The sequence below is a fragment of the Daphnia pulex genome, chromosome 5 (assembly GCF_021134715.1).
Source record: "Daphnia pulex isolate KAP4 chromosome 5, ASM2113471v1".
Classification (NCBI taxonomy): domain Eukaryota; kingdom Metazoa; phylum Arthropoda; class Branchiopoda; order Diplostraca; family Daphniidae; genus Daphnia; species Daphnia pulex.
The window spans coordinates 1,202,725-1,227,268 of NC_060021.1; the positions used below are offsets into that span (position 1 = coordinate 1,202,725).

The window sequence follows — 24,544 nt, forward strand, 5'->3', positions numbered from 1 at the left end:
GTGCTGGTTAATCTATGGCGTCGAAAGAAAAGAAGATAACCTCGGCGAACTTGATGGAGTCTGTGCCCTTCCGTTTTCAGATCGGCGGCGGCGGTGGAAACGGCCGGCGTCTCGGCACAAGAAGAGAGGGGAAGCGAGAGAAGAATGAAATGCCACCGCCACCGAAATGCGTTACGTTCCCCCCCCCCTCTGTATTGCTATACTCCTCGTCAAAACCCTATAGGGTTTTGCATCGGCGTCTGCCTTTGGGTTATGCATAGCAGCAGCTGCGTGGCAGCAGCCAGATTATTTATATTCTGCCTTTGTTCAACCCAAAAGAAAAAGTCTGAAAAGGTTGGCCCTACACACGCGCTCTGTGATTAGCGCGCAATAAATAACGTGCGCGTCTTATACTCGCAGTTTTCTAAAAATCTTAAAGTTTTAAAAATAATTCTTTTTTTTATTTCCTATCATAAGCTGGCTTGCTCAGCTTATTTTTTTAATTTTGTAGCGCAGCGTTGAATTACGATAGGGCATCAGTTTGCAGCCGGTAGCAGAGTCATTGAACCGCCTTTGAAGTTTGAACCGTTTTTGTGATACGTTTCCCCAGATAAGGTATATGGCAAAGGTGTGTTCAGTTTTTTACCTATGTTAAGAAAACGTTCAATCGCAATTTCTCTCCTCACTCCGTTAGCTACAAGAATTATATACTACAAAGTAATAATCCCTTTGCGGTCCCGATTATTTATTGTGGGGTTTGCCGGTTTGGCTTATAATCATACAATGCAGTAGCAAGTAGGCTAGTGTGAAATTTAAAAAAAAAGGAATCGCGTAACATTTAAATCATTTAAATGGTTAAGGTGGAGGTGAATGAATGGAAAAATTTTTGAAAATGTAAGGAACAGAAAAGCTGACTGCGGTTAACTCATACACCTTGTAGGCAAGAGAAAAAAGATATGGAGATGCGGGGGATTGAACCCCGGGCTTTTCGCATGCAAAGCGAACACTCTACCACTGAGTTACATCCCCGAAATTTGTAGTTCTTTCTGTCCAGTGTAAATACTTTACAAAATTTGTTCCAGTACAAATATCAAATTTGTTTTCTTACTAATTTAAAAATTCTAATTTCTATCGATTTGTACAATGTAAACTTTGTGACTAGTTAATCGAAATGAGTTTGGAGTCCGTTGATTTCAGCGTAAATTCAGCTCTCATCTGACAGCTGCCTTTTATTTTCATCCGTTTTTAAAATCATGCACGCTTAATGCTTAATACATCAATGTCATACGCGGTGCATTTATCTATGGTACATTTTTCCTCTTAAGCAAAGTTATAGGCTGTTGCGGCGAGAAAAGCGCCTTTCAATTTCTCCAATTTGGCAACGCCTAATTTTAAGTCAAGCGCGATTCTTTCCCCTTCCCTCCCGAGTCTTTGTGTTAATCCGTCTGCTAGCCTTCGTACGACGTTAAGACCACGCTGGTTTCACTGTCGAAAGAGCTAGTTACTGTCACGATTATTATACTTTTCTGTGTTTCTTGAAGCCATTTATTCAGCTTGTAAGTACATTATGTTTGTAATTATCAATTGCCCGACCCATCTAACCTGTGAATATGTTTGATGTTTAGTTTCAGCTCGTTTTCTGTTCTGAGCTGTCAGTTCAAGCCTTATTCTGAGTGCTTTTGCTTGCCTAGCATTGGTAATTACTATTATTATGCTTATATTCTATTGTGTATGCTAATTGCTGTCTATTTTAGGCTTCATATCTATATTCCCTGTCTGTGTGCATATTGGTCTGGGTGACTCCTCACATTTTCTCGTGTCATCCCAGGTACAATACTTCCATGTTTCTTTTCCGTTCCCTAACTAACTCTTTTCTCTTTTGTTTAGACATCACACGTATGTCAGTTCACTGTATGTCAACACAGTTTGAGTCCTACACATATTTCATTTTGTGTCGTGCTTGACCCAGCATCAACTTGCGAATAAATTATAGGGGCTGCTTACAACAGACCCCAGAAGAAACTCTGAAGGCTCTCACTAAATCCATAGCGTCGAAACATAGGCGCATTTGTATAATCTTAACTCAAGCTGTCTTATGGGGTCCAGGTCCTAAACGAGCCAGCGGCGCAAGCGGGCAAAAGTTACCGTATACCTGTTATGACGTCAGGTTCTGATGTGGGAGGAGTTCCCAACAAACTTGTGACGTCATCATTAGTGTACAATTCAGGTCAGTGGACGTTTAAAGTCAATATTGGGAGAAGTAGTTGATGGAGGATGTATAGGATGATAAGGAATTAATGTGTAACAATATATCGTGTGGATAGTACTACAGTCGCGGCTGAAAGTTTCTATACGTGTAGCTCAAAAATACGCCCTTTTAGTTTGTAGGCTATTGGCGGATGGTGTTATCCTATGGTAGAGGTTGAGCTACCTAATTTGCTCGTTTCTTTATTTTTTACCGCCCTTCTTTACTTAACTCTTCCTCTTAACATCGATTACTAATTTACCCGCGATATCCCAAAAGTTACTCATTCCTATTGCCTAATGCTAAAATGAAACTTATCGATGCAGAAATTGCCACAGTTACAAACTGATCAATCCTCTGCCATTTTAACGTTTCATTTTAGAGCTATTGCTAGTTTATTGGGTATCGACTCAATTGTCTGATTATCGGCCATGGTTACCCATAGTTGAGAAAGCCGCGCCAACAAATCATTGTCGGAGGTGTAAGGGGGTTGGGGTTAAAACTTGAGAAAATCGAGCAAATAAGGTAGCTCAACCTCTACCATAGGCTAACACCATCCGCCAATACACAGAAAAAAGGCGTATTTTTGAGCTACACGTATAGAAACTTTCAGCCGCGACTGTATTAAGTATTTTTTTTTTAAATTACACACTAAAAATAATGAATTGCTAAAACAAGTGCAATTACTAATTTGTAACAAATTGAATTCCCCATGGCTGATGCTGAATTCGGAGTGATGACGCCCGTTTCTGTAGATATCCAATCAAGGTAGTTACGAATACGAGTGAACCCAGAAGGATGGCCATTTTCGCAACCCGTTGAAGAATAGAATGAGGCAACTCCAATCTGTACGAAATTTCCGTCCGTTGTCATGTAACTCATAGGCCTTCCGTTGTCACTCTGGGGTAAATTTGCCGTTTAAGATTAAAATAATACAACACGAACTCTATATTCGAATTAAGTTTTACGTACCGGACAGATCCCTTTACCTCCAGCGCCGCTACTGCATATGGTATTAGCAGTAATTATACTACCTCCATAAACTGCGGAGCATTCCGCGTTACTGATTACAATGGAAGTTGTCTCCCTTAAAGTCGGACTTAAAGGCCCATTGATGTCGTCTAAATAATTAACAATCGGTTGAAATTGTTGTTTGTTTGTTTACTTTTTGACGCCAAAATACCCCAGCCCTTCAACGACAGAACTATTTATTTTTTTGCCTGTAGAGAAGGGCCGTGATGTCATCTCTGGCCCCTGGACCATAACACTTCAAAGTAGTAACATCCGTTCGTATTGCCATGAACGAATCCTTGGTCTCAGCAAAAACGCTTGCAAAAACGTAATTTTATTTTTACTACTTCCATTTTCTATGCATATTTAAATTTACCCATGCAGAGAGTTGAAGACTTTTTTTGTTTTGTTTTGTTTTAGGGAGAAGCCAAACAGCCAATGCTCGATACGCAGACACGCGACGCTCCACCGCCGACATTCAGCAGCGTTGAGTTGCAACCGTGGCTGCTCTGATGGCTTCCGCCGAGGCCTATCCAGATCTGATTGCAAAGTGCCAAAATATCTCAAATTCTACAGGAAGATGGACACGATTGTCACGAAACTCTTGCAGCGTTTGCGATCCGTCTGTCGTGTCCAACAGGAAGAGCGTAAACAGCAGGAGGCTGCACGAGAACGCAATCGCCCCACTCCTGTGACCAACCCACAACCCGAAATTCCAGACTCTACTGATGTAACGAGTGGTCCGAAGTTGAAAGATTTTCTTCATTTAATGAAAAAAGATCGAGTTGGAATGGAACCAACTTTTATTCCAACCACCTCGTCAGCAGCTCCACCGGGTTCTGCTGGAGCTGATGCCGTCGCCCCGTTTAGTTACCCGTATCAACGTCCGACTCCTCTTGGTACCGAGCAGAGTGATCGCCATCCGCAATCGACGCCCTATGTGCTTGACGGCAATTCTTATTACTATCAAAAACAATACTTCACAAAGTGGATTCCCGCCTTCTGGACCAAATCTACCTAGACCAACGTATAGTAGTGGTTTCCAAACAACTGATAGGCCTATAGGTCTTCGTCGTTTTCAGCCACCCAACCGGGTGCTTCTAGCTTGGCTCAATCCAGCTACAATTATCTTTCGGCTTCTCCCCTTCATCAGCAACCCACCACTGCAGTCAATCCTCATCCGATTCCTACTAGCCAACCCCAACAACCGTCTTATCCATCAGCAGGAGGTCAGGCGTTATCTGGGTCAGCAGGAGGAGGAAACAACCCGCCGTCTTTTGGTTCAACTCAACATATATGCAACCTCAGAATTATCCACCTACTTCCAACTATTATGGTCAAGTTCTTGGTGCGACATGTTATGACATCGCCTTGCCGATGCAGCAACAAGCGTTTAACAATCGGTTGAAATTGTTGTTTTTTTGTTTACTTTTGGACGCCAAAATACCCCAGCCCTTCAACGACAGAGCTATTTATTGGCCTGTAGAGAAGGGCCGTGATGTCATCTCTGGCCCCTGGACCATAACACTTCAAAGTAGTAACATCCGTTCGTATTGCCATGAACGAATCCTTGGTCTCAGCAAAAACGTAATTTTATTTTTACTACTTCCATTTTCTATGCATTTTTAAATTTACCCATGCAGAGAGTTGACGACTTTTTTTGTTTTGTTTTGTTTTAGGGAGAAGCCAAACAGCGTGTATAGTCATACACTTACAATTTACAGCCTGGCCTGGAAGTAGCTTTCCCGCTTCGTCTGCCCAGTTTCTTCAATTGACGAATGAAGTGCTTCACTGTTGGCAGCAGCAACGAAGCAAAACCCATCCGATCGTTGTCCATTGTCTGGCGGGCGCAGCTGGACGCACTGGTCTTTTTTGCCTCCTCTCTATGGCCCTCAATGACCTTACTTCAGGTAAGCTCATCCATCATACGATTTGTACAAGCTTAACATAAATTGCATGAAATAATGATGAATCCTTTTCTGATAGGCCATGGACTGTTGGACGTCGTACGGGTTGCGGCGAGCCTTTGCCAGCATCGACGCAACATGTTCGAAGACCGCGAACACTTGCTCTTTGCTTACCAAGCCTTACTTTATCACGCCCAGGATTTACTCATGAAAAGTAAAAGTTTTTCAATCAATTCTAAAAGATTTTACATTAAAAAAATTTAAAAAAAAAGATAAAAAATAATAAAAATAATAATTTGTCTGAATATAGGAGGAATTCTATCGGGAACGATTGAAGGATCCCCTATAAAGAAACATCATCCATTACAAGATTTCATAAATTCACCGAATCCAACTACTTCGAGCAGTAAAAATGTTTAACCGTTGCCAACATTTTGCATTTGATTTATGACGCGTTCAATCTTTTTAGATGCGACACCTGTGTTGGAGGCAGCGGCGAATGTTTTGAAAGAAACGACAGCAACGAAAGAAGTGGCTCCCCGAGTAACAGAAGAACCAGCAGCGATATTGCAAACGACAGACACACCTACGCCAAAAAAGAGCCAGGTTCTAGGGGCGTTGGCGATCCTTGATCCGGCAAACTTCACGTTGGACGGCGGCCAAACAAATCGACACCGCGTTAAAAAAGAAAGTTTTAAAAAACGCCTCTCAGCTCGGTTCAATGTCTGATCCTTCTAATCCACTCAGCCAACTCGATCCTTTGTGGTCACTGGCTAAATAAGTTTTTCTGAGTCGAATTGAAGGCCATTATTATCGATAGGCTACTACGCTGATGGCAAAAGATAGTGAATTATATCTTGCCTCTTTCTTCTTCATTATTATTTAGTAATCTGATCAAATAGCCTCCCATGCCGACATATTAGTGTGTTAGCAACGTCTGAAGATTTTAACCCGTGGAAGAATGACATATATTTTGCATTCCGCCAAGATTTTTGGAATTTTATGATTGATGTACCGAATGGCGAATACACGTTCATCATTAAGTGCCGCTAAAATTTGACTTTGAAGTGGTTTTGAGAAATGCACAGCAGTTATTTGCAAATTGAATGTGTTTTAGCAATGGCTTGCTTCACGTTGGCGGGGCAATGAGAAAAATGGTATAAGGCAGCTGCTGACTATTGCATAAAAAAGGGAGCTTTATCGTTGTTGGACTTGAGCAAGCGCATCTTGAGCCCGAGGAAATTTAGCTGTCTTATTGTCTTGTGTGTAGATGAGCTAGTCAAGGACGCCCGTATACAGCAGAAACGCCGAGCTTGTTTTTCCGTGCTGTTTAAAACAATGCCTAGAAAGTGTGAAATTGAATCCCTTGTTAAACTGTGTTTAGGCTGCATTAAAGAAACTATTGAAAATAGTAAGTTTGCCGTTAATTTACCATCAATTCAGAAGGATGACAAGGAGATTTTGGTCAACTTAGAATGGAACAAGCCACTTCATCAATTACTACGTATGTTAATCACGCAAACCCTTTTTAAAAATTTATTTCCGCTAATTGTGAAGTTTTTCTATTCATATTTTAAAAATGTGTTCAGCCGTTACGCTCTCGGAAGAAATCGTTGCGCTTTTCACCAGAAGCCGAAAACTAACCGATGCAAAAATCCTCGAACATCTCATCTCTCCGCGCATCCAAAATTTATGTTTTTCTGTTTACTCTGATGATTACTTAGTTTTTTTCCCTAAGCTTGGAAATCTGCTTATATTGGACCTACAAAACTCTAGAGTGGGAAACAATTGGTTAAAATACATTGGGGCTTATTGTTTCAATTTAAGGTACGTCAGCTTATCTTAATTATTTTTATTAATTATTTCTTTTTTTAGAAAAGGAAGTGATTATCATTTATGTTTGACAATTGCAGGTCGCTGAATTTAGAAAATTGTATAGACGTGACCGATACTGGAATTCAATGGCTGTGTCGTGGCACCGAATATCCAGAGATGCAAAAAGAAAGCCCTAGACTATACAAGACCCTACAAAGATTAAGTATTTTATACACTAGTGTTACAGAAATAGGAATTCAAATTGCTCTCAGACATTTGTTGTCCTTAAGAGTCCTTAACAATTATTTTACTATTGAAGCATTGGTGGAAAGATCTTAAGTTTCTTTCTTGTTTTGAAGATATCCAACCCGACATTCTTCTTCTACTGTTATCTTCGCCTTCACTTCAACACATATCCATTTCTGATTGTGATACGCTCAGTGATGAGGTTTTACAGAAGGCCGCCATCAATTATTACGGGTTTCAGAACCTCCAGAAGCTGCAGCTATCTCACTGCAATTCGGTGTCGCCGTGTCGGGACGTGGTATTGAAGCTTTACTGGTGGATAGCAATCCAATACAAATTATCAGTTTTTTTGGTTGTAAAAATTTGGGGTCCGAAAACAATTGCAAATGGTCTAAGTTGATTGTTAAAAACAATTGGAACTTGAAATGCTTCGTTTATTAATGAGCGCTACTAATTCCACTGACAATAATATACGTGTCTGCCTGATGTTCATAATCTGATTCGTAACAATAGAAAAATATAAATGCTCTCTAAATGAGGCTATATATAAAAGCGCTAGCATATTACTGACATCGCCTTATTATGTATGGTATTGGTTTCTTTTGTCTATGTCATGGTGTCAATTTGCTCAAACCTCAAAACTTACCAAAGTGGGAGAACTGAGAGCTATAGTCATATCTACTACTATTCACAAATGGCCTAAAACGGTTCGATGGAATCAAGGAATATGAGAAACATACATGTGTATATGGCTTTTATCGGTATGGATAGATATATCATAGATTTATTTCAGATTTAAAACATTTAAAGAGATCACAGTTCACAGCCAAATTAAATTTCCAGTTCTCGACAATTGCACTTTTGGATTTGTTGCTCAGCAACAGAAAAGGTTCTAAAAATTATTCGAAACATTAGCAAAGAACAATCAGCTAAGTACAGAGGGGGGGGGGGAAATCTTATTGGCGGCTCCAGTTTCCGAGTTACAGATCAATCAGAAATAACGATGATTTCGGGTTCGTTTCCATCACTCTTCATGACCGAGCATAAAACATTCTCCATCACGTTATGATGCATGTCCGACAACCTTTTTGACAGATCGCTCTCCGTGGATTTACTTTCAAAATTATGGCGTAGAGAAAGCATTTCAGATAATTCTTGTTGCACAATTTGAAATCGCTTCATCTTCATCTGATACATGTCTTGTGTTTTCACGATCTCGCAGAAGGCACTCCTGGCTGACCCCATCGCCTGGACTTTTAAGCTACACCACCCGTTCTTCAAGCACACCTTAGTTAATTCATCTGCAAAACTGCGCGCGTGAAAAATACTGGCCAAACTGTGATAAGTCATTCTCTCCTCCGAAGAGCGGAGAAAAACTTCCACCTCGGGATACTGCGGCAACTGGGCGCAAGGTTGCCCAAACGAGAAAACGGGCTCTTCGATAGTTTTCAAGTAGTCGATATGCCGATCCAAGAAAACATAAAAGGTGGCCAGACTGGGAGGAGATGTGCAGGCTAGCGGCCAAACGCTGCTACAGGAGACGATTTTTTTCACCAATAGATTTTCTTCGTTCAATGGGACGCTGGTGCATATCTTCTGGCAAAATGTTTCCAACGACACGTCGTCCCCGAGCCAGAAAAGACATTTGGCAATTTTCACGACAAGTTTTATAGTAGGCGCCAGTAGTGAAATTACATCTTCTCCGACAAACTGACGGTTTAGGTCCCTGTACACAGTAAAGCACGAAGAAACAATCTTCAAACAGGGCTGGGTCACTGAATCTATCTTGTAAAGATCGAGAATTAGTTGACATAATCTCTGTATAGACATTTTTGAAAACAAGTGGGAAAAACCAATGGAAACATTTTGCCGGTTGTTATCGTAAAGATTCTTTTCCATCTTGATAAATGTTTTTAAGAAAACAGTGATGTTAACTTGAAGCGGGTCAGTACTAGAACTAGGCGTAGCAAAAGACCTCTCCCGATCCAGTAGCAGGCAGAATCCATTAATCCAGGTGGTGATCAAAGCAGTGCGTGCTTCACGGATTAGTTCGTAATGTTGATTATGCAGCTCTAGCTGTGACAGATTTTCCAGAAAATCGATCCTCTTCGTAAAATCCAATTTCTCGAGTTCACCTGTTGGTCGGATTTGCTGAGTCCCAAGACTTTCTTCACTGGGTGTAATGAGTTGATCGAACATATACATCACAGATAAAATCTGAGCCTCAATCAGGCTGGTGAGCATCGACTTTCCTAAATCGGATGAAGTGGCCAAATCCCAAAATTCGCCAGACAACAAGAGCACATCAATCAGGCCGTTTTCTTGAGCTGGTCGGTCTGAAGTGTTTGGACCAAGGCTGCAGATCTTTTTCATGAGAATTTGGATCAATTCCGGATCGCCGAGTTGAAAGAAGCTGCTCACAACCGCTACGATGACATGCTTGATGGGCCCAGGTGCGTGCAGATTGCACGAAGGTAGAGCACGGAACAATTCCTGATAGAGGTGCATGCAGGAAGGTACTCCTCCAAATCTAATCCGCCTCCGGAGGTCGACAACCAAACGGCACTGTTCGTAAGGATCCAGATGAGGGAAAAGGGTGGTGAAACCAACGATTCGTTGAACACTGGCAGTTTTCGGATCTGCTTCACAGTCGACAACGAAATTGGCGTACGAATCAATATCCTTTTGTCCGAGGCTAGCAACAAAGGACGCCTCGAGTTTAGGAAGGATGAAGGCAACACGGTCCATAATTTGGAATGCACCGTCTGAACAGCAGCGATCCCTGAGGTAGCCAGCAAGGTTCACGATAAATTCCATCTGATTCGACAGTCGAATCGGAGATATCATTTTCAACACAAAACGTGAACAAGCAGCCCATCCTAAAGAACATGAAAATTATCATCAGAGGCTAGATATAGATAATCATAGAGGATTAGAATATGAAAAAGTTTACTCGTACCGCTGACTCGACACTCGAATTCGGCTATTAATTGAGCGACCCCATTGCTGCGAATCCCTTCGTAACAATGGCTTTGGGATTCTCCGCATAGCTCTGCATTCGGAAATCCGTGCTCATAAGTTCCAGTAACTGAAGTCCTTCTTGTCGGGCTCGAAGAAAGACGCAAAGATGCAAAAGACGACAGGTGCGCTCTCCTGGAGCGCAGGTAGAATCCATAAATACCGCCAGCGGATCCTCGCAGCAAAAGGAAATAATTCGACGTAGAGTTTCTATCGTCTTTTCGCGACTCGCGGTATGCAGCTGGCGTTCCATTCGATCCAATAAGTCGTCAAACGCATAGAGGCATTTGATGCGAAATGACTGATATTTCGGCCATATCACAAGAACTGGTTGCTTCTGATAACAATGCGGAACACGGTCGCCATTTTCATTTCTTTCTTCTTGGTTAGCGATGTGGCATCTCGATTTCAGCTGGAAATCGCTTACGATCTGGTTAGTGTCGACTAGAATTCTTTTAAACGGCAATAACGTATTGCTAGAACTGATCCAATGCTCCATCTGGACTGCGCCGATACACGTGTCTTCTCTTGATGAGTCGGTCGACACCTCCGGCTGACTCATGATGGCCAAGTGAACGTCAAGAAAGTTACCGCTCAACAAGAGCCGTGAAAGAAAAACATCGTGCCCTCTCAAACCAAAAAAACTGAGGTCCGTCAATGGATACTCGTTCTCTAATAGAAATGCGAGCATATCCACTTTCGGGTGCAACTTGTTGGTATTTCTTGGATTTTCTACGCAGTCACGAACATCAATGCCTGGGAGAAAAATAATAATTTTTGTCTTAAGCCACACAATTTATAATTCAAATTTGTTTATAGTACTTGATGAATATTCCAGGTACGTCTGATAATAATAACGATCACTATTGGCTACTTTCAAGTCGAAATGTAACTGGCGGGAGACATCGTGGGTCAAAACCATAGGCGAAGGTTGCAAAACTGCTTCAACTAGAATAATAAATTAGTATTAAATATGATATAATCACCAGTGTAAAGTAACAGATATCTCCTACCCTGCAAGTTGAACGCATTCGTGTTACAACTGATTGGCTGGTTAACTTCAGTTCCAGTCTCATAAACGGTAGGTATTTCCGGACAGTCAGAGTTTGGCCTTTGCGTAACTTGACTAAAATGTCTGAACCAGGGGTTGATCGAAACTCGAATTTCAGTTAACAATTGAAAAACGTCTGGGATGACGAGCGGTGATAACGTCTGAGGTATTTTTGTAACATTAAACGCATTTTTCCAGACAAGGTTTATCACCAAAGTCGCTCTCCATCCAGATGTGATGGGTTCTAATTCGTGTTTACAACTGGAACGGAAAACCGTCAAAAAGTAACAGTGGTCACTACCTTTTTCAAATTCAAAATATTTGGCAGTTGAGCCATGATCGATCTTTAATCGCCCACCAAGGTATCCATTTTGAACAGGAAGTTGAAGAATCATTACAGCACATATTCCTGAATAAAACAAAAAAAGTTACAGAAAAATTGTTTATCAAATTTGGTTATTCGATATTTAATTGGTTTAAGTTTATTATTACCTTGCTCTAACTCTAATTCACAAAGACGTTTGTAGTGCCCCCCTGAATCATACAGCATTAATTTGTCAATGCAGACTTCCACATTGTCACTGTCAAGATTCTCAACAAGCCAGCCAAGTTGCAGGTGGTACAATGCTTGCACAGAAATGTCAGCAAGAGTTGTGTGGATAAAGTTTGTCGGGTGTACTGCTGATATTTTAGAACCATCAATTTGCCATGCATTTTTTACATTCGAGTCCACAACAACATTCAGTCCCTTGCCATGAGGTGCAGGCTCAGAGATACTCTTCAGTTTTTCAACATCCTTTGAATAACATTATTAAAAATAAAAAATAGATTAGTATGTTATGTGTGCAACTGCATACATTCATGAGACATAATAATTATGATACAAAATACAATAACTAACCTCCACAGAAAAAGGCACTTGGAGATTTCCTAATCCTTGAATTTCAAAGGCATGTAAAACTTCTCCATTCAACTGCTGTCCCCATGCGAATTTACCAAAATCTGAATCTTGATTTTTCAGCTGCAATGCCGTGATGAGACGGTTTCGGTCGACCATGTTACAACTGATTACTGCGACAAACAATTTAATAGGTTAAAAAATATATTTAATAAAAATCATAGACAATTAGCCCATGAAACTAAACTATAAAACGAATAAATATCACTACCTACGTGTATCCAAACGAAGTGGCAAGAATGTACACTAGATTACTGGAAGATTTTTGTGCATTTGTTTCTTCGGTTTCTCATTAGTTTGTGAAAATAATTTCCAATTACTGAAAAAGAAAGAAACGTAGACTGCAGACCTACAGAGTATAGCTCCCACTGTTGTGTTGTGTCTACTCCATGGCCTACTATAGTCACGGCCCATCATCGTACGCTTCTGTGTGGGACCAATTTTGGGTTCCCTGCCCCTTTCCTGTTGCCATAGTACATAGCCAGAGGGTCGTAAGTATCGGTTTTTGTTCCACGTTTCCGCAGATTCTGTGTCTGGCTTGCATAGTGCTATGGTCAGAGTCGATCAAAAGCAAGCGATTGACAGTCTAGTGGTTAAAGCGGTAGATCCCCACTAGAGTGGTATTAGGTTCAAATCTATTCAAGTAATAATCAATTTTTCATTATTTTTCCTTGTTTTTTCTTTATTTTTAAAGCGAATTAGATGGAATGCCTAGATTGTGTAAAAAATGCGAGTTTTTTCACATTATTTTCAACAAAATCTGAATTTGCTTTTTTTTTCTAAGTCCTTGCCAAAGAAAACAAATTCAGATTTTGTTTTAAAAAATGTGAAAAAACTCGCATTTTTTACACAATCTAGGCATTCCATCTAATTTGCTTTAAAAATATAGAAATAACAAGGAAAAATTATGAAAATTGATTATTACTTGCATAGATTTGAACCTAACACTTCTCACGTGGGAATCCACCACTATACCCACTAGACTGTCAATCGCTTGCTTTTGATCGACTCTGACCATACCACTATGCAAGCCAAACACAGAATCTGCGGAAACGTGGAACAAAAACCGATACTTACGACCCTCTGGCTATGTACTATGGCAACAGGAAAGGGGCAGGGAACCCAAAATTGGTCCCACACAGAAGCGTACGATGATGGGCCGTGACTATAGTAGGCCATGGTCTACTCCTACTGTCTATTCAAATCGACAGTTCAGACGGAGTATAACCGGGAGTTCCTAAATTGCGATTGTGCCGAAGCTCGAATGCGCGCGCACACTCTCAATAAATAACGTGCGCGTCTAATACACTCATTGGCGCGCAATTCAAAAATGCGCGATACAAAAAGGCTCGCAGTTTTCTAAAATCGTAAATTTTAAAAGTAATTCTTCTCTATAATAGCTCAGCAGGCTTGCTCAGGTTATTTTGCAGCGCATCGATGGATTATGAAATCTGTACCAGAGCAGGGGTATGGAGAGAGTCTCTCCATACCTTGGCATGTCATCTTCGTCGACTGATTTCTTGGTTGACGCGATTTCAGCCACTCACATGAACAGTTCGCATTCGGCCACCGACTACTTTAACCAGCACAACAGGACCCAATGTGTAATATAGTCGCCGGATCCAATGGAACCAATACAGTCCAACACGACAGTCGACCACAACGAGCTCGACCAATTGCATTTTGTTTAAAATTTTAATTCTAAAGGCATACAGTACTATATTAATCCTTTCTGTGAGATGTTATTTAGTCAACATCTTATATTCTTATTTACCACAAATAATTTGTCAATCGATCCGATGTTATTACATTATATAAAGAAATCGGACTCGGTGGCTGCGGTTTATTTATGGACCAAGAGAAGGAGGAGGCGATTACATGTCGAGGAGCTGGCGGACCATGTCTCCGAATGGATACTCGTAAGTGCGGATGTTGTTCTCGTCAAAGACGGGCGTCTTGTTGAATTTTGGGTCCACTGCAAAAGTTCATTAATTTTTTACGAAATTTTCACTACCAGACAAAATTGGTTTTTGAATTGAGTAGCTACGTCATCACAAATAACTCACGGTAGCTGCGGTGACTCATGAGCAAGTGGATGACATCCAAACGACGCCAGTCAGATTTTTTATTCGTATAAATGCTCATCGAAACGCCCGTGTCGGCTCCGAAATTGCCTTTCACCCGATGAATTAAATGAGGTTTCGGCAATAGGATTTCAGTCGTTGGCCGTTCTCCGGCATTGTAATACCTACAACAGCAGCAACAGCATCATTTGACAAAGGAAAAGTGTAAGACGTTTAGGTTATAAATGAATTTATACCATCTATCCGAATGATAATTGCCCTTGTAAGATTCCAGCCAGAGTTTGATGAAACGGGAATTCTTGTGGACGATGAGAGTCTGGGTGCCCATGAATTGATTCTCGTCCCAGTTGAGGGCGCATTCGAATTTGCGGTACTTGTTCAGCGAGCGGATGACGAAGCAGTCGTTGTCCAGGTAGATGCCGCCGTATTGCATCAGGACGCGGATGCGTCCGATGTCGCTCCCGTGGTGAAACCGCCATCCGTCGCTCAGCTTTTGGCCGAAGATTTCCGTCGGCGCTTCGAGGTACTTGACTCGAATGCGGGACCAGAGTTGCTCGTCTTTTCTCACCCAGTCCCAGTACTTGCCGTCGTAGGTCACATTCTTGATGTTGGTGTGGTAATAGAAGTGGTCCGGCCGGTGGTTGCGCATCGCCGCCATCAGCACGACGTAATCGACGAAATTGAGCTCGAATTTATTGAAGCGGATAAAGTGGATAATATTGGGGACGATGTAGCCATCGGCCCCCGTCTCGTTACTAAATGCATCGTTAAACTCGTCGATTAGGGCTAGATCTTTGTTGTCGGAAGATATTTCACTCGACTGGGACTGGAAATATCTGGAATTGCATGAGAATTACAATTGATGCGGGGAATATTGCATTACATTTGAAATTGATTATACCTATATTGCTGGTTGGCGAATGAGAAGAAACAGAAGCCGACGATGACGCCAGCCGTCATCACCGAAGAGAAAGACAATCGCCGAGGAACACGACAGAGCATTCTGATCTGCGGGGATTAAATTCAAAATTTTACAGGACTGAAAAGCAACAGACGAGGTCTGTTGGCCTTTGGGGCCAAAACGAAAAAATTTCCCATTTCGTTGACGTGGCTCAAACACGAAGGCGTCGTCATTCATCAGTAAATCACACGAAAGCCAATAAATAAAGTAGTCCAATCTACATATTTACTGGGAAATAACGAAATTATATTACATTTGTGGGATCTCGTCGCTGCCACCGTTATGTAAAGTCCCCTATTCCGCGTAAAGGAATAGGGATAAGGATTTTGGGATTTTGGGAAAAAGGACTTTACACCATAACAATTAAAAGGCGAGCCGACTTCCCACAAATGTAAATGGTTGATTTAATTAGAAGGGTGTACATACCAAAAACGACGGAAGAAGTGAAGCATACACGGCACAGCAAACCAGAAAGAGTAATTGGAAATTGGTGAAAATATACACAACACAAGAATATATAGTAAAGGCAGAACAAATTTAAATGGAGCGTTGCACTCAGCTCAAACTAAATGAACGAAAACTAACTCAACTGGAGCTGAACTCTCGAATGCAATGCCAACAAACTAACTATAGCCGACATCATTTTATATATACCCAAACATTTCCATCGACCGCAGTTGACGTCTAACTCCGCACTTCTACAAAACGCTTCGGTTACACTTCGATGACAGACACGGAAATATAATTGGGTTTAAATCACGTACACGTGAAATCATTGATCCTTTATATATACGTGATGCCTCATAATAAAGCCAATCGTTCAAGCAACAAAAGATTTTCCAAAGGATTATGTAACTGGCAAATGATCTAATTCTTTATCTAAATCGATATAGGTGGTATAGGCCTACTTGTAATTGGAGGGGAAGTCGTTGACGGCTAGTTGCATATTAATGGGATGTCCGTAGTCGGCGTGAATGACGCTGCTGCCGAATTCGCTGCCCGACTTGGCGGCCAAAAAGTTGCGGTAAAAGGTGACGGGCCGGACCAGGATGCCATCTAGATCGAAGTAATAGCCGCCGTACTTGTTCAGGGTCTGATGGAAGCGCAGGCCGTCGCTCAGGTCGGAGACGTGGTAGGGCCCTGTCCGCAAGTCGGTGCAGTGGAACCATTTCTCCATCGACGTGCCGGCCATGTACTCGGCCAAATCGGCAACGATGAACTCAACAATTTCGTATTTCGATTTCAACTTTTCGAGCGTTTTATTGGCCAGCACTTTGCTTTTGTTTCTGATGGCCGTCGTCGTCCACCATGAAAAGGACGTTGACAGTCAGATTGGGATTGTGAAAAGCCAGCGACTCGACGACGGCGCAGGCCTGGCGGATGTTCAAACCACCGCTGCCGGACGTTTCGATGAAAAAGGCGTTTGACCCGTCGCTCTTCAACGAAGAGACGGACACGACGTGCAATTGGGTCGGCCACAAATGTCTTCCGCTCGATGGGCAGACAAAAGGCAACAGGTCAGTCCATCGATCGGCTGGTCGGTATCAGATTTCGTCTGATTCTTAAGCATTCGATGTTGCCGATGATGAACGAACCGGTTCGTCAGCCAGACGGACGTGACATGCCGGTACAAGGCAATGGTCGAACAAGCGCAGTAGATGAAGAAACAGCCGATGACCAGCAGGTGCTGACCCATCGAACGGAAACTTCGGCACAAGAAACTCAGCGACGACATCAAAATTTACCAGAAAATACAAACAAATACAAAACAAATAAAAGAGCGTACGACTGAGATATAATAGACTTGAACCCCTGACCCCAGGATCGCCCAGCAGGATGTAAAAAACCAAATAATGAACAACAATTATTACCGGATAAAGCAAGTCTATTTTACTAGTGTTCTCTTGTACTACATGACAAATAATTACTATTCTAGAGTTGAAATTAAGCGCCGAATTGTTGTTGCTAATACATTAGGCCAATGTATGTCTACGATTTGTCATCGTTATTTCCAATAAAAGGGATAATTATTCTTATCTTCATTGTCTTGTGTGTCACAGACTAATTGAACTTGAAAACCACGGGGGCGGTGAAGTCTATTGTCTTTTTGGTTCCATCCGATTCGGTGACGACGCACTGGGTTTTGTTCCGATAAAAATCTTCGACGGCCGAGTGGGTGACGAATTGATTGTTGTTCAGCAACCCGACGTAGTTCCGCAAATCACACGGCGTCAGAACGGTTGGCAAATGCTCATTAAAGACACTTGAACAAATAATAAATAATGTATAGGTACTGTACAAGAAAATTGAATAGTAATTTTGGGGATTGATGTAATATGTAAAATAAAAACCTGGATTGGCCTGCGGAAATTTGTATCTTGGCACCGGCTTTTTCCCTGCACATTCCGGTCAGGAACACGTCCTCGAACGGGTTGAAAGGAATGGTCTGACTGGCAGCCAATAACGGAATGACGACGCTTGCGTGCATAAAATAGGCCGGTCCTTGGACGTAATAGGGATAGTTCACCCACGGATACTCTTCTATTGAAATATAATGTTTACCCTTGTAACGAACGGGTACGGTTTGGAGTAGGGGATAGCCGAACAACTTGTTGTTCGATTGATAATTGGACCGGACGAAATTAACGAGATTGTGCACGTTGACGTAGACGTCGTCGTCCACTTTGAAAACGAGGTCGACCTTGGCGCAGTGTTGCCGCACCCAGTTGAGCACGGCGATGCTTTTCAGCGTCAAATTGCGGTACGAATCGTCCATTTCGATTTGGACGATGTCCCCGTGTCTCTGACTCTCTTCTTCGATTCGCTTTTGAATCGAATCGTAAGGAGTCTGACCGAGAAAGAAACCGAATCGGGTGCTAATGCCCAGCAGATTTTTTTCCAGGACACTTTTGAGGTGAATCAGCCACGTTTCTCTGATGTCGTTTCGCTTTTTGAAATTACCCGCAGCCGATATAATCGCTATGAAAACACTTGGGTTCGCCGAAGTATTATTTGTTATTTCTGCTGCCTGACACGACGGAATGTTGATGGGATAGCGAAATGAAAGAACGTCGTTGATGACTGGTCCAAATTCAGGTATCAAAGATTTCGCATTTTTGATTGGCAACATCCCCAATCGAGCCACTGCGTATCGGGTGTATTTTTCTACTTCATAAAAATACGAATTGCGTAAAAAAGAATCCAGCACGTAGTTATTAAACATTTTACGTTTTTCTTCGCACAATTCCAAGTTGGCAATTAGAGCGGTTTTGTCTCGAAGACTGTTCCCTTTTTCAACTTCCAAACTATCCTTTTCAACTGTACAATTGTTCAAGTGCCTTTTGATTGCCTCGATATCTAGAAACGACTGATCTGCAATTTTTTTTCCCATCTTCCTCTCATATTCGCACGATTGTAATTGATTAGTTAGATTCTGTACCAAAACTTCATGATTTTCTTTGCAATCAGTAAAGTTACTCAGTAATGTTTCGAAATTGTTGTCGATGTCCTCCAAGTTTTTCTTTTGCTGTTCAAGTAATTTTTCTTTTAATGATATTTCAAGAACTTTCTTTTCGAGGTCGAAAGTTTTTGATTTCAAGGTTTTCTTTTGCTTTTCAAGTTCATGTTCTTTTGTTACATGTTCCGAGATTGCATTAAGTAGCTCTTGATTTTTTGCTTTTTCTCTACGAAGAGCATTTTCCATGTCAGCAAGAGTGTTTTTGGCCGGGATCTGCTGTTTAAAGGCATCGATAGTTCTAACAAGTTGATCGATTCGTTTTTTCTCATTATGGCATCCGAGTCCAAACAACTTTTGTCCGACAGCAGGAATTTGTTCTTTGCGTGGAGATGAACCGCTGGCCAACAGCAGTTGTACTAATACAGTTAGGCATAACGATACAAAAATGAATTTACCAATCATGTTTCTTCTATCAATAAAACGTTCTGAAATGTTATTTGAAAAACAAAACTATATTAAAGGTGGAATTCTATTACGCATAACAGCCGATTGTTTGGCAATGGAGAAACCTTTTTACGCCTTTTTAACAGTAGGCCTATTTGTAAACCCCCCAAAAAACGCAAACAGTATATTTTATTAGCATTGGGATTCTTACCTTTCAAGAACGATGCCATCACAATACTTTTAACTAAAATAATAATGTTAGTTGTAGCCCAATTCGATGCGATTCACGTACAGATTGCGTCATTGAACAGGTGCTTGTGGGGTGGAGTCAAAAGATCAGGTAGTATAGTTCTTTATCAACGTGTTTCTATGTAATTGGCTCAACCAATTCAATGCCGTCTCTATTGGGAAAAGTATTAGCATGGGCTATGTGGGGGATGTGTTTTGCAAGCTTGCATGATGATATCATGATTTTTCACAGAATACTCATACGACCTTTTCCAGAATTTACAACTGCTCAAATAACAGCAGCAGATCACCTTTCTAAATTATTGGTTTCTTTTTTCAGACCACGTCGTAATAACAACAGAATTCGGCACTTTACCTTTTCTGAATAGTTGAGTATTACAAAAATCAAAATTTAACGTCACGTCAATAAAAATTTGCTGTACGCGTTCTATGTACGTCTCGAATTTTTGGCAGAAATCATTATGCGTGATATTTTTAAAAAATAATTTATTAGTCGAGTAATCAACCAAGTCATATTTGACAGGTATTTAATAGCTTTTTAATTAATTATTCATTTTTCTCTATTTAATGAAAAACAGATTCTTGCATTTTTGTTATTGTCAACATGGAGTGGAATAAATTGATTGCGGAAAAAAAATTTAAATTGAAGCGCTTCAAAAATGACCATCCTTTTTTATTCCGTTTATGAATTCAATAAAGAAAAAAATAATAGAAAAGAAATTCATTAATTGCACAGGCGATTGAAAAAAGTATTTCGAGGGTGGCGGTCAATTCAAAACACCCCATCATCAGTTGAAGAAAACCACTCCGCGAAAAAAGAAACAAGACGCTGATCGATAGGCCTATGTTGGCGGCGGCGGCGACGACGGCAGCCAAGTGGATCGCACAGCTGATAAAAAAAGACTTGATAGACTTGAACCCCTGACCCCAGGATCGCCCCGGGATGTTAAAAATCAAATAATGAACAATAAACTTAACCGGATAAAGCAAGTCTATTTTATTAGTGTTCTCTTGTACATGACAATTGATTACTATTCTAGTGTTAGTTGAAATTAAGCGCCGAATTGTTGTTGCTAACATCGTTATTTCCAATAAAAGGGAATTAATCTTGTCTTCATTGTCTTGTGTATCACAGCCTAAGTGAACTCGAAGATAATGGGGGCGGTGAAGTCGATTGTCTTTATTATGGTTCCATCGTCCCGTTTGTTGATGACGCACTGGGTCTTGTTCCGATAAAAATCTTCGACGGCCGAGTGGGTGACGAATTGATTTTTGGTCGGCAACCCGACGAAGTTCCGTAAATCACACGGCGTCGTATTGGTTGGCAAATACGGATAAAAGACACTGAAGCAAATAAAATAATGTATATAAAATAAAATTGAATAGTCATTTTGGGGATTGATGTATATAAAATAAAAACCTGGGATAGCCTTCGGAAAATCGCATTCGGATATTGTTAAAAGCTTCTATCTTGTCTCTGGAATTTCGTATCTTGACACCGCTTGACACTGGCTTTTTCCCTGCACATTCCGGTCAGGAACACGTAGTCCTGAAACGGGTGCAAAGGAATGGTCTGACTGGCAGCCAATAACGGAATGACGACGCTTGCGTGCATGAAATAGGCTGGTCCTGAGAGCCAATTGTAAGGATAGTTGCTCCATGGGTACTCTTCTAATGTAATATAATATGTACAGTACACTCTCAGTTTTTTGGGGGTATTCGAGGGTATTCGAACTAGTAGCGTTTTGGTTTTTGCTACTAATAGTATAGGGGGGGTATTCTATTAGTAGCATACCTGTTCTAGAATAGGGGTTCGAATATCCCCCGAATACCCCCTATTCCATGCCTATTCTAAGAGTTTTTCTGGGAGGTGTAAGTTTAGAAAAAATGTGTGGAGCGTCTGGGTATTGAACTCGGGTCTCCCGCATTCTAATCAGAGCTTCTTCCATACGGCTGTTCTGACTGTATCATTCTTCTGTACACTCTCAGTTTTCAGGGGATATTCTAACCCTCTACGACGGATATTCCAGCTTCGAATACCCTTGCTTAGAATAGGTCTAGAATAGGTTCAACCCTATTCGAAAGCTTCGAATACCCATAGTAGAACCCTTATGCGATTCGATTTTCCTTCGAATACCCCAGTATTCGAAGAATCGAATACCTTACCCCATATTCGAATAGAATACCTGGGTGGGCGAATGTTTCATTTGCACATACGGCGTCGGTGTATCGAGTTGCCTCCCAGCACACTTTTTTTAATTTTCAGATTGAAAATTTATCCGTCTCAACAAAGTGACAAAGTCCCAACTCCAAAAGTATCAAAACGTATAAATAACTTTATCGATAATACAGAAGATTCATACAGTCACAACAGCCGTATGGAAGAAGCTCTGATTAGAATGCGGGAGACCCGAGTTCAATACCAAATGAAAGAACGTCGTTGATGACTGGTCCAAATTCAGGTATCAAAGGTTTCGCATTTTTGATTGGCAACATCCCCAATCGAGCCACTGCGTATCGGGTGTAATTTTCTACTCCAGAATAGGGCGAATCTCCTAAAAATAGAATCCAGCACGTAGTTTTTAAACATTTTACGTTTGTCGTCGCATAATTCTATAAGTTTTTAGTTAATTTCTGTACCAAAACTTGAAGCTCTTGATTATTTGCTCTTTCTCTACGAAGAGCATTTTCCAAGTCAGCAATAGCGTCTTTGGCCGGGATCTGCTGTTTAAAGGCATCAATAATTCCAACAAGTTGATCGATTCGTTTTTTCTCCTTATGACACCCGAGCCCAAATAACTTTTGTCCAACAGCAGGAATTTGTTCTTTGCGTTGAGATGAACCGCTGGCCAACAGCAGTTGTACTAATACATACAGACATAACGGTACGAAAATAATGAATTTGCCAATCATGTTTCTTCTATTAATAAAACGTTCTGAAATGTTATTTGAAAAACAAAACTATATTAACGTGGAATTCTATTTCGCATCACAGGCGATTGTTTGGCAATGGAGAAACCTTTTTATCAGTAGGCCTAATAGTAAACCCCCAAAAATGCAAACAGTAGGCCTATATTTTATTAGCATATAGGGATTCTTACCTTTCAAGACCGAAGCCATCAGAATACTGTTATAACTAATAATAATGTGAGTTGTAGCCCATTCAATTCGTTTCGTGTACAGATTGCGTCATTGCACAGGTGTGGGGTGGAGTCAAAAGATCAGGTAGGCCTAGTAGGGGGAGACCGGGGCTAGTTGTCTCACTTTTTACACACCGGTCACTCACAGGCCTATTTTTAATGAAATTATTATTTTGTTTGTTTCAAATTATTAATTATTATTTCGCTTAAAAGATAGCATCGAAAAAATAAGCAATACGAAAATAGTTCTTACTAAAACAACCGTTTTATTGCGACACTTTCAGTGGCCAACTTACCCCACCGCCGGGGCAAGTTGCCCTTTCAGCTGGGGCAGGTTGGCCTTACAATCACATAGGGCCTACGCCTACTACAGAGCCGTCTTAGATTTGAGGAAACATAACTTTCGTCATCTTCTTCTCTGTCATTGACGCAGCTCTTGCATGAATGAAATGTTTAATCCAAAGGTCCAAGGTAGCATCATTCGTGCAACCTGATTTGTTGGCTGTACCGTCGCAATCTAGAGGTCCCCCTGCGAGAAAATGATTCTTGAAATTCACTCTGAAATCGAACAAAAAGAAATTTAATAAAAGATAAATAACTTTATTAAAAACAATGTTATTTACTGAGGAAAGACAAAGAAGGGTGGAATAGTATTTCCGCAGCTGGAAACTGAACAACCGTCACCAACACACCTCTTTCTCCTGAAACAATTGATCCTGGCAAATGAATGCAAATTGTATGCATAATTAATTATATGCAATTAAAGATAGGCTATACAAAAAGCTTACCTATTTGTTTCTGGCCTTTTCTACCCTTCTCAGGTGTTGAAACTTTTGTTACACCAAGTTGGCAACACTCTTTGATAATTGTCAAAGAACAAAGTACAATTGTGGATCATATATGATTACGTTCTTGCCAGGGAAGTAGCCTCGGGTTTTCTTATTGCCAGGGTGGGATGGCGTTTCATGAATGATGCAGTCTGGTCCAGCTGCAAGTTTTTCAGTCCACGAAGGTGGGATTTTTAGATTTTTATTTGTGGCAACATTAAAAGCCAGCTTTCTAACATCAATTGGGGCCAATCCAAAGTAAATATCTGCTGAACGGTGAAAGTAATCAGCTAGCAGAGCCTCATCTTCCTTTTTGAAAACCTGCACGATAAATGTTTACACACATAAGCTCATATTATAACATAAACTATAACAAAACTGTTATCTGTTGCACAGATGAAATGAATGCTTTCTAACATCAATTGGGGACAATCCAAAGTAAATATCTGCTGAACGGTGAAGGTAATCAGCTAGCAGAGCCTCATCTTCCTTTTTGAAAACCTGCACGATAAATGTTTACACACATAAGCTCATATTATAACAAACTGTAACAAAGCTGTTACCTGTCGCACAGATGAATAACCATGATGGGTTGGAGAAACACTATTAGGCATGTTTTGTTCTTCTAGACCTGACTTCTTCTTCTTTTCAACATATCTAGTTAGACTTCTTGGAATGTCAAAAAGAATAGCCACACTAGAATATGATTTTCCATCGTACAACACCATTGCAACTCCTCTTTCAATAACATCAGATGGGGCCTTTACTCTGTAAGTTCTTCTAACGTGGTTTCTCCTTTTTCTGAAACAATAAAAGAAGAAAGTTTGAATAGCCTCACTTTGACAGACGCACCCATGTTGGCCAACTTGCCCCATGGAAAAATGGCCAACCTTCCCCATGAGTAATTTTCATAGAATTATTAAAATAGAATCTTATTAAATTTAACTATAGAAAAAAAATAAACGGTAACATAGCTTGAGGAATAAGCTATCTACGAAACATCACTACACAAATATGTTACTCATACCTTAAGAGGAAAAAGAAAAATAGTCCGCGAAAAAAAAGTTGGTCGGCAAAACTGAATCACGTTTTTGACGATCAAAACTTTACGAATGAAGTGCAAACGAAACATTTTTTGGTGGACGCCATCTA

General features: G+C 40.8%; 4 protein-coding genes, 2 long non-coding RNA genes and 1 other non-coding gene across 9 annotated transcripts; 2 read left to right on the top strand and 5 right to left on the bottom strand.

Annotated features, from left to right (window-relative positions):
• Nucleotides 1-936: 936 nt before the first annotated feature.
• On the bottom strand, nt 937-1,008 carry Trnaa-ugc. Its single transcript has one exon. It is a non-coding gene; the product is annotated as a tRNA-Ala (tRNA).
• Nucleotides 1,009-1,315: 307 nt separating this feature from the next.
• Nucleotides 1,316-2,008, top strand: LOC124195089. Its single transcript, XR_006875130.1, has 4 exons — nt 1,316-1,535; nt 1,605-1,675; nt 1,734-1,807; nt 1,867-2,008. It is a non-coding gene; the product is annotated as an uncharacterized LOC124195089 (long non-coding RNA).
• A 1,176-nt stretch (nt 2,009-3,184) lies between these two features.
• LOC124195088 lies at nt 3,185-6,197 on the top strand. The gene is made up of 7 exons (XM_046589576.1): nt 3,185-3,563; nt 3,656-4,638; nt 4,722-4,822; nt 4,915-5,145; nt 5,222-5,356; nt 5,453-5,548; nt 5,612-6,197. Exons 4-7 carry the CDS (start codon nt 5,121-5,123, stop codon nt 5,869-5,871), a joined length of 516 nt encoding a protein of 171 aa, XP_046445532.1. The 5' UTR covers nt 3,185-3,563; nt 3,656-4,638; nt 4,722-4,822; nt 4,915-5,120; the 3' UTR covers nt 5,872-6,197.
• Nucleotides 6,198-7,948: 1,751 nt separating this feature from the next.
• On the bottom strand, nt 7,949-12,851 carry LOC124195084. 3 transcript variants are annotated; one of them, XM_046589573.1, is made up of 7 exons: nt 12,446-12,851; nt 12,174-12,343; nt 11,765-12,068; nt 11,235-11,681; nt 11,044-11,169; nt 10,163-10,977; nt 7,949-10,082 (listed from the first exon to the last, which is right to left on the bottom strand). In XM_046589573.1, exons 2-6 carry the CDS (start codon nt 12,327-12,329, stop codon nt 10,190-10,192), a joined length of 1,821 nt encoding a protein of 606 aa, XP_046445529.1. In that variant the 5' UTR covers nt 12,330-12,343; nt 12,446-12,851; the 3' UTR covers nt 7,949-10,082; nt 10,163-10,189. The 3 variants fall into 3 exon arrangements, with proteins under 3 accessions (XP_046445529.1, XP_046445528.1, XP_046445527.1); XM_046589572.1 differs by having other exon boundaries at nt 12,442-12,850; XM_046589571.1 differs by lacking the exons at nt 11,044-11,169; nt 11,235-11,681; nt 11,765-12,068; nt 12,174-12,343; nt 12,446-12,851 and having other exon boundaries at nt 10,163-10,777.
• A 1,107-nt stretch (nt 12,852-13,958) lies between these two features.
• On the bottom strand, nt 13,959-15,991 carry LOC124193750. The gene is made up of 5 exons (XM_046587715.1): nt 15,702-15,991; nt 15,216-15,322; nt 14,551-15,150; nt 14,297-14,478; nt 13,959-14,205 (listed from the first exon to the last, which is right to left on the bottom strand). The coding sequence occupies exons 2-5, from the start codon at nt 15,314-15,316 to the stop codon at nt 14,105-14,107; spliced, it is 984 nt and encodes a 327-aa protein (XP_046443671.1). The 5' UTR covers nt 15,317-15,322; nt 15,702-15,991; the 3' UTR covers nt 13,959-14,104.
• Nucleotides 15,992-17,123: 1,132 nt separating this feature from the next.
• Nucleotides 17,124-19,243, bottom strand: LOC124193748. The gene is made up of 2 exons (XM_046587714.1): nt 17,627-19,243; nt 17,124-17,538 (listed from the first exon to the last, which is right to left on the bottom strand). The coding sequence occupies exons 1-2, from the start codon at nt 19,192-19,194 to the stop codon at nt 17,337-17,339; spliced, it is 1,770 nt and encodes a 589-aa protein (XP_046443670.1). The 5' UTR covers nt 19,195-19,243; the 3' UTR covers nt 17,124-17,336.
• A 1,158-nt stretch (nt 19,244-20,401) lies between these two features.
• On the bottom strand, nt 20,402-20,926 carry LOC124193751. The gene is made up of 2 exons (XR_006874441.1): nt 20,846-20,926; nt 20,402-20,769 (listed from the first exon to the last, which is right to left on the bottom strand). It is a non-coding gene; the product is annotated as an uncharacterized LOC124193751 (long non-coding RNA).
• Nucleotides 20,927-24,544: the final 3,618 nt, after the last annotated feature.

Bases quoted from the DNA above. Each gene is read 5' to 3' on its own strand.
- LOC124195088 (XM_046589576.1), top strand. From the start codon at position 5,121: ATGGCCCTCAATGACCTTACTTCAG. The intron at 5,357-5,452 runs GTAAAAGTTTTT...GTCTGAATATAG, and splicing joins CCAGGATTTACTCATGAAAA to GAGGAATTCTATCGGGAACG. The intron at 5,549-5,611 runs GTAAAAATGTTT...CAATCTTTTTAG, and splicing joins GAATCCAACTACTTCGAGCA to ATGCGACACCTGTGTTGGAG.
- LOC124195084 (XM_046589571.1), bottom strand. From the start codon at position 10,050: ATGATATCTCCGATTCGACTGTCGAATCAGATGGAATTTATCGTGAAC.
- LOC124193750 (XM_046587715.1), bottom strand. From the start codon at position 15,316: ATGCTCTGTCGTGTTCCTCGGCGATTGTCTTTCTCTTCGGTGATGACG. The intron at 15,151-15,215 runs GTATAATCAATT...ATGCAATTCCAG, and splicing joins TTCGCCAACCAGCAATATAG to ATATTTCCAGTCCCAGTCGA. The intron at 14,479-14,550 runs GTATAAATTCAT...CTGCTGTTGTAG, and splicing joins AATTATCATTCGGATAGATG to GTATTACAATGCCGGAGAAC.
- LOC124193748 (XM_046587714.1), bottom strand. From the start codon at position 19,194: ATGATTGGTAAATTCATTTTTGTATCGTTATGCCTAACTGTATTAGTA. The intron at 17,539-17,626 runs GTTTTTATTTTA...TATTTGTTCAAG, and splicing joins ATTTCCGCAGGCCAATCCAG to TGTCTTTAATGAGCATTTGC.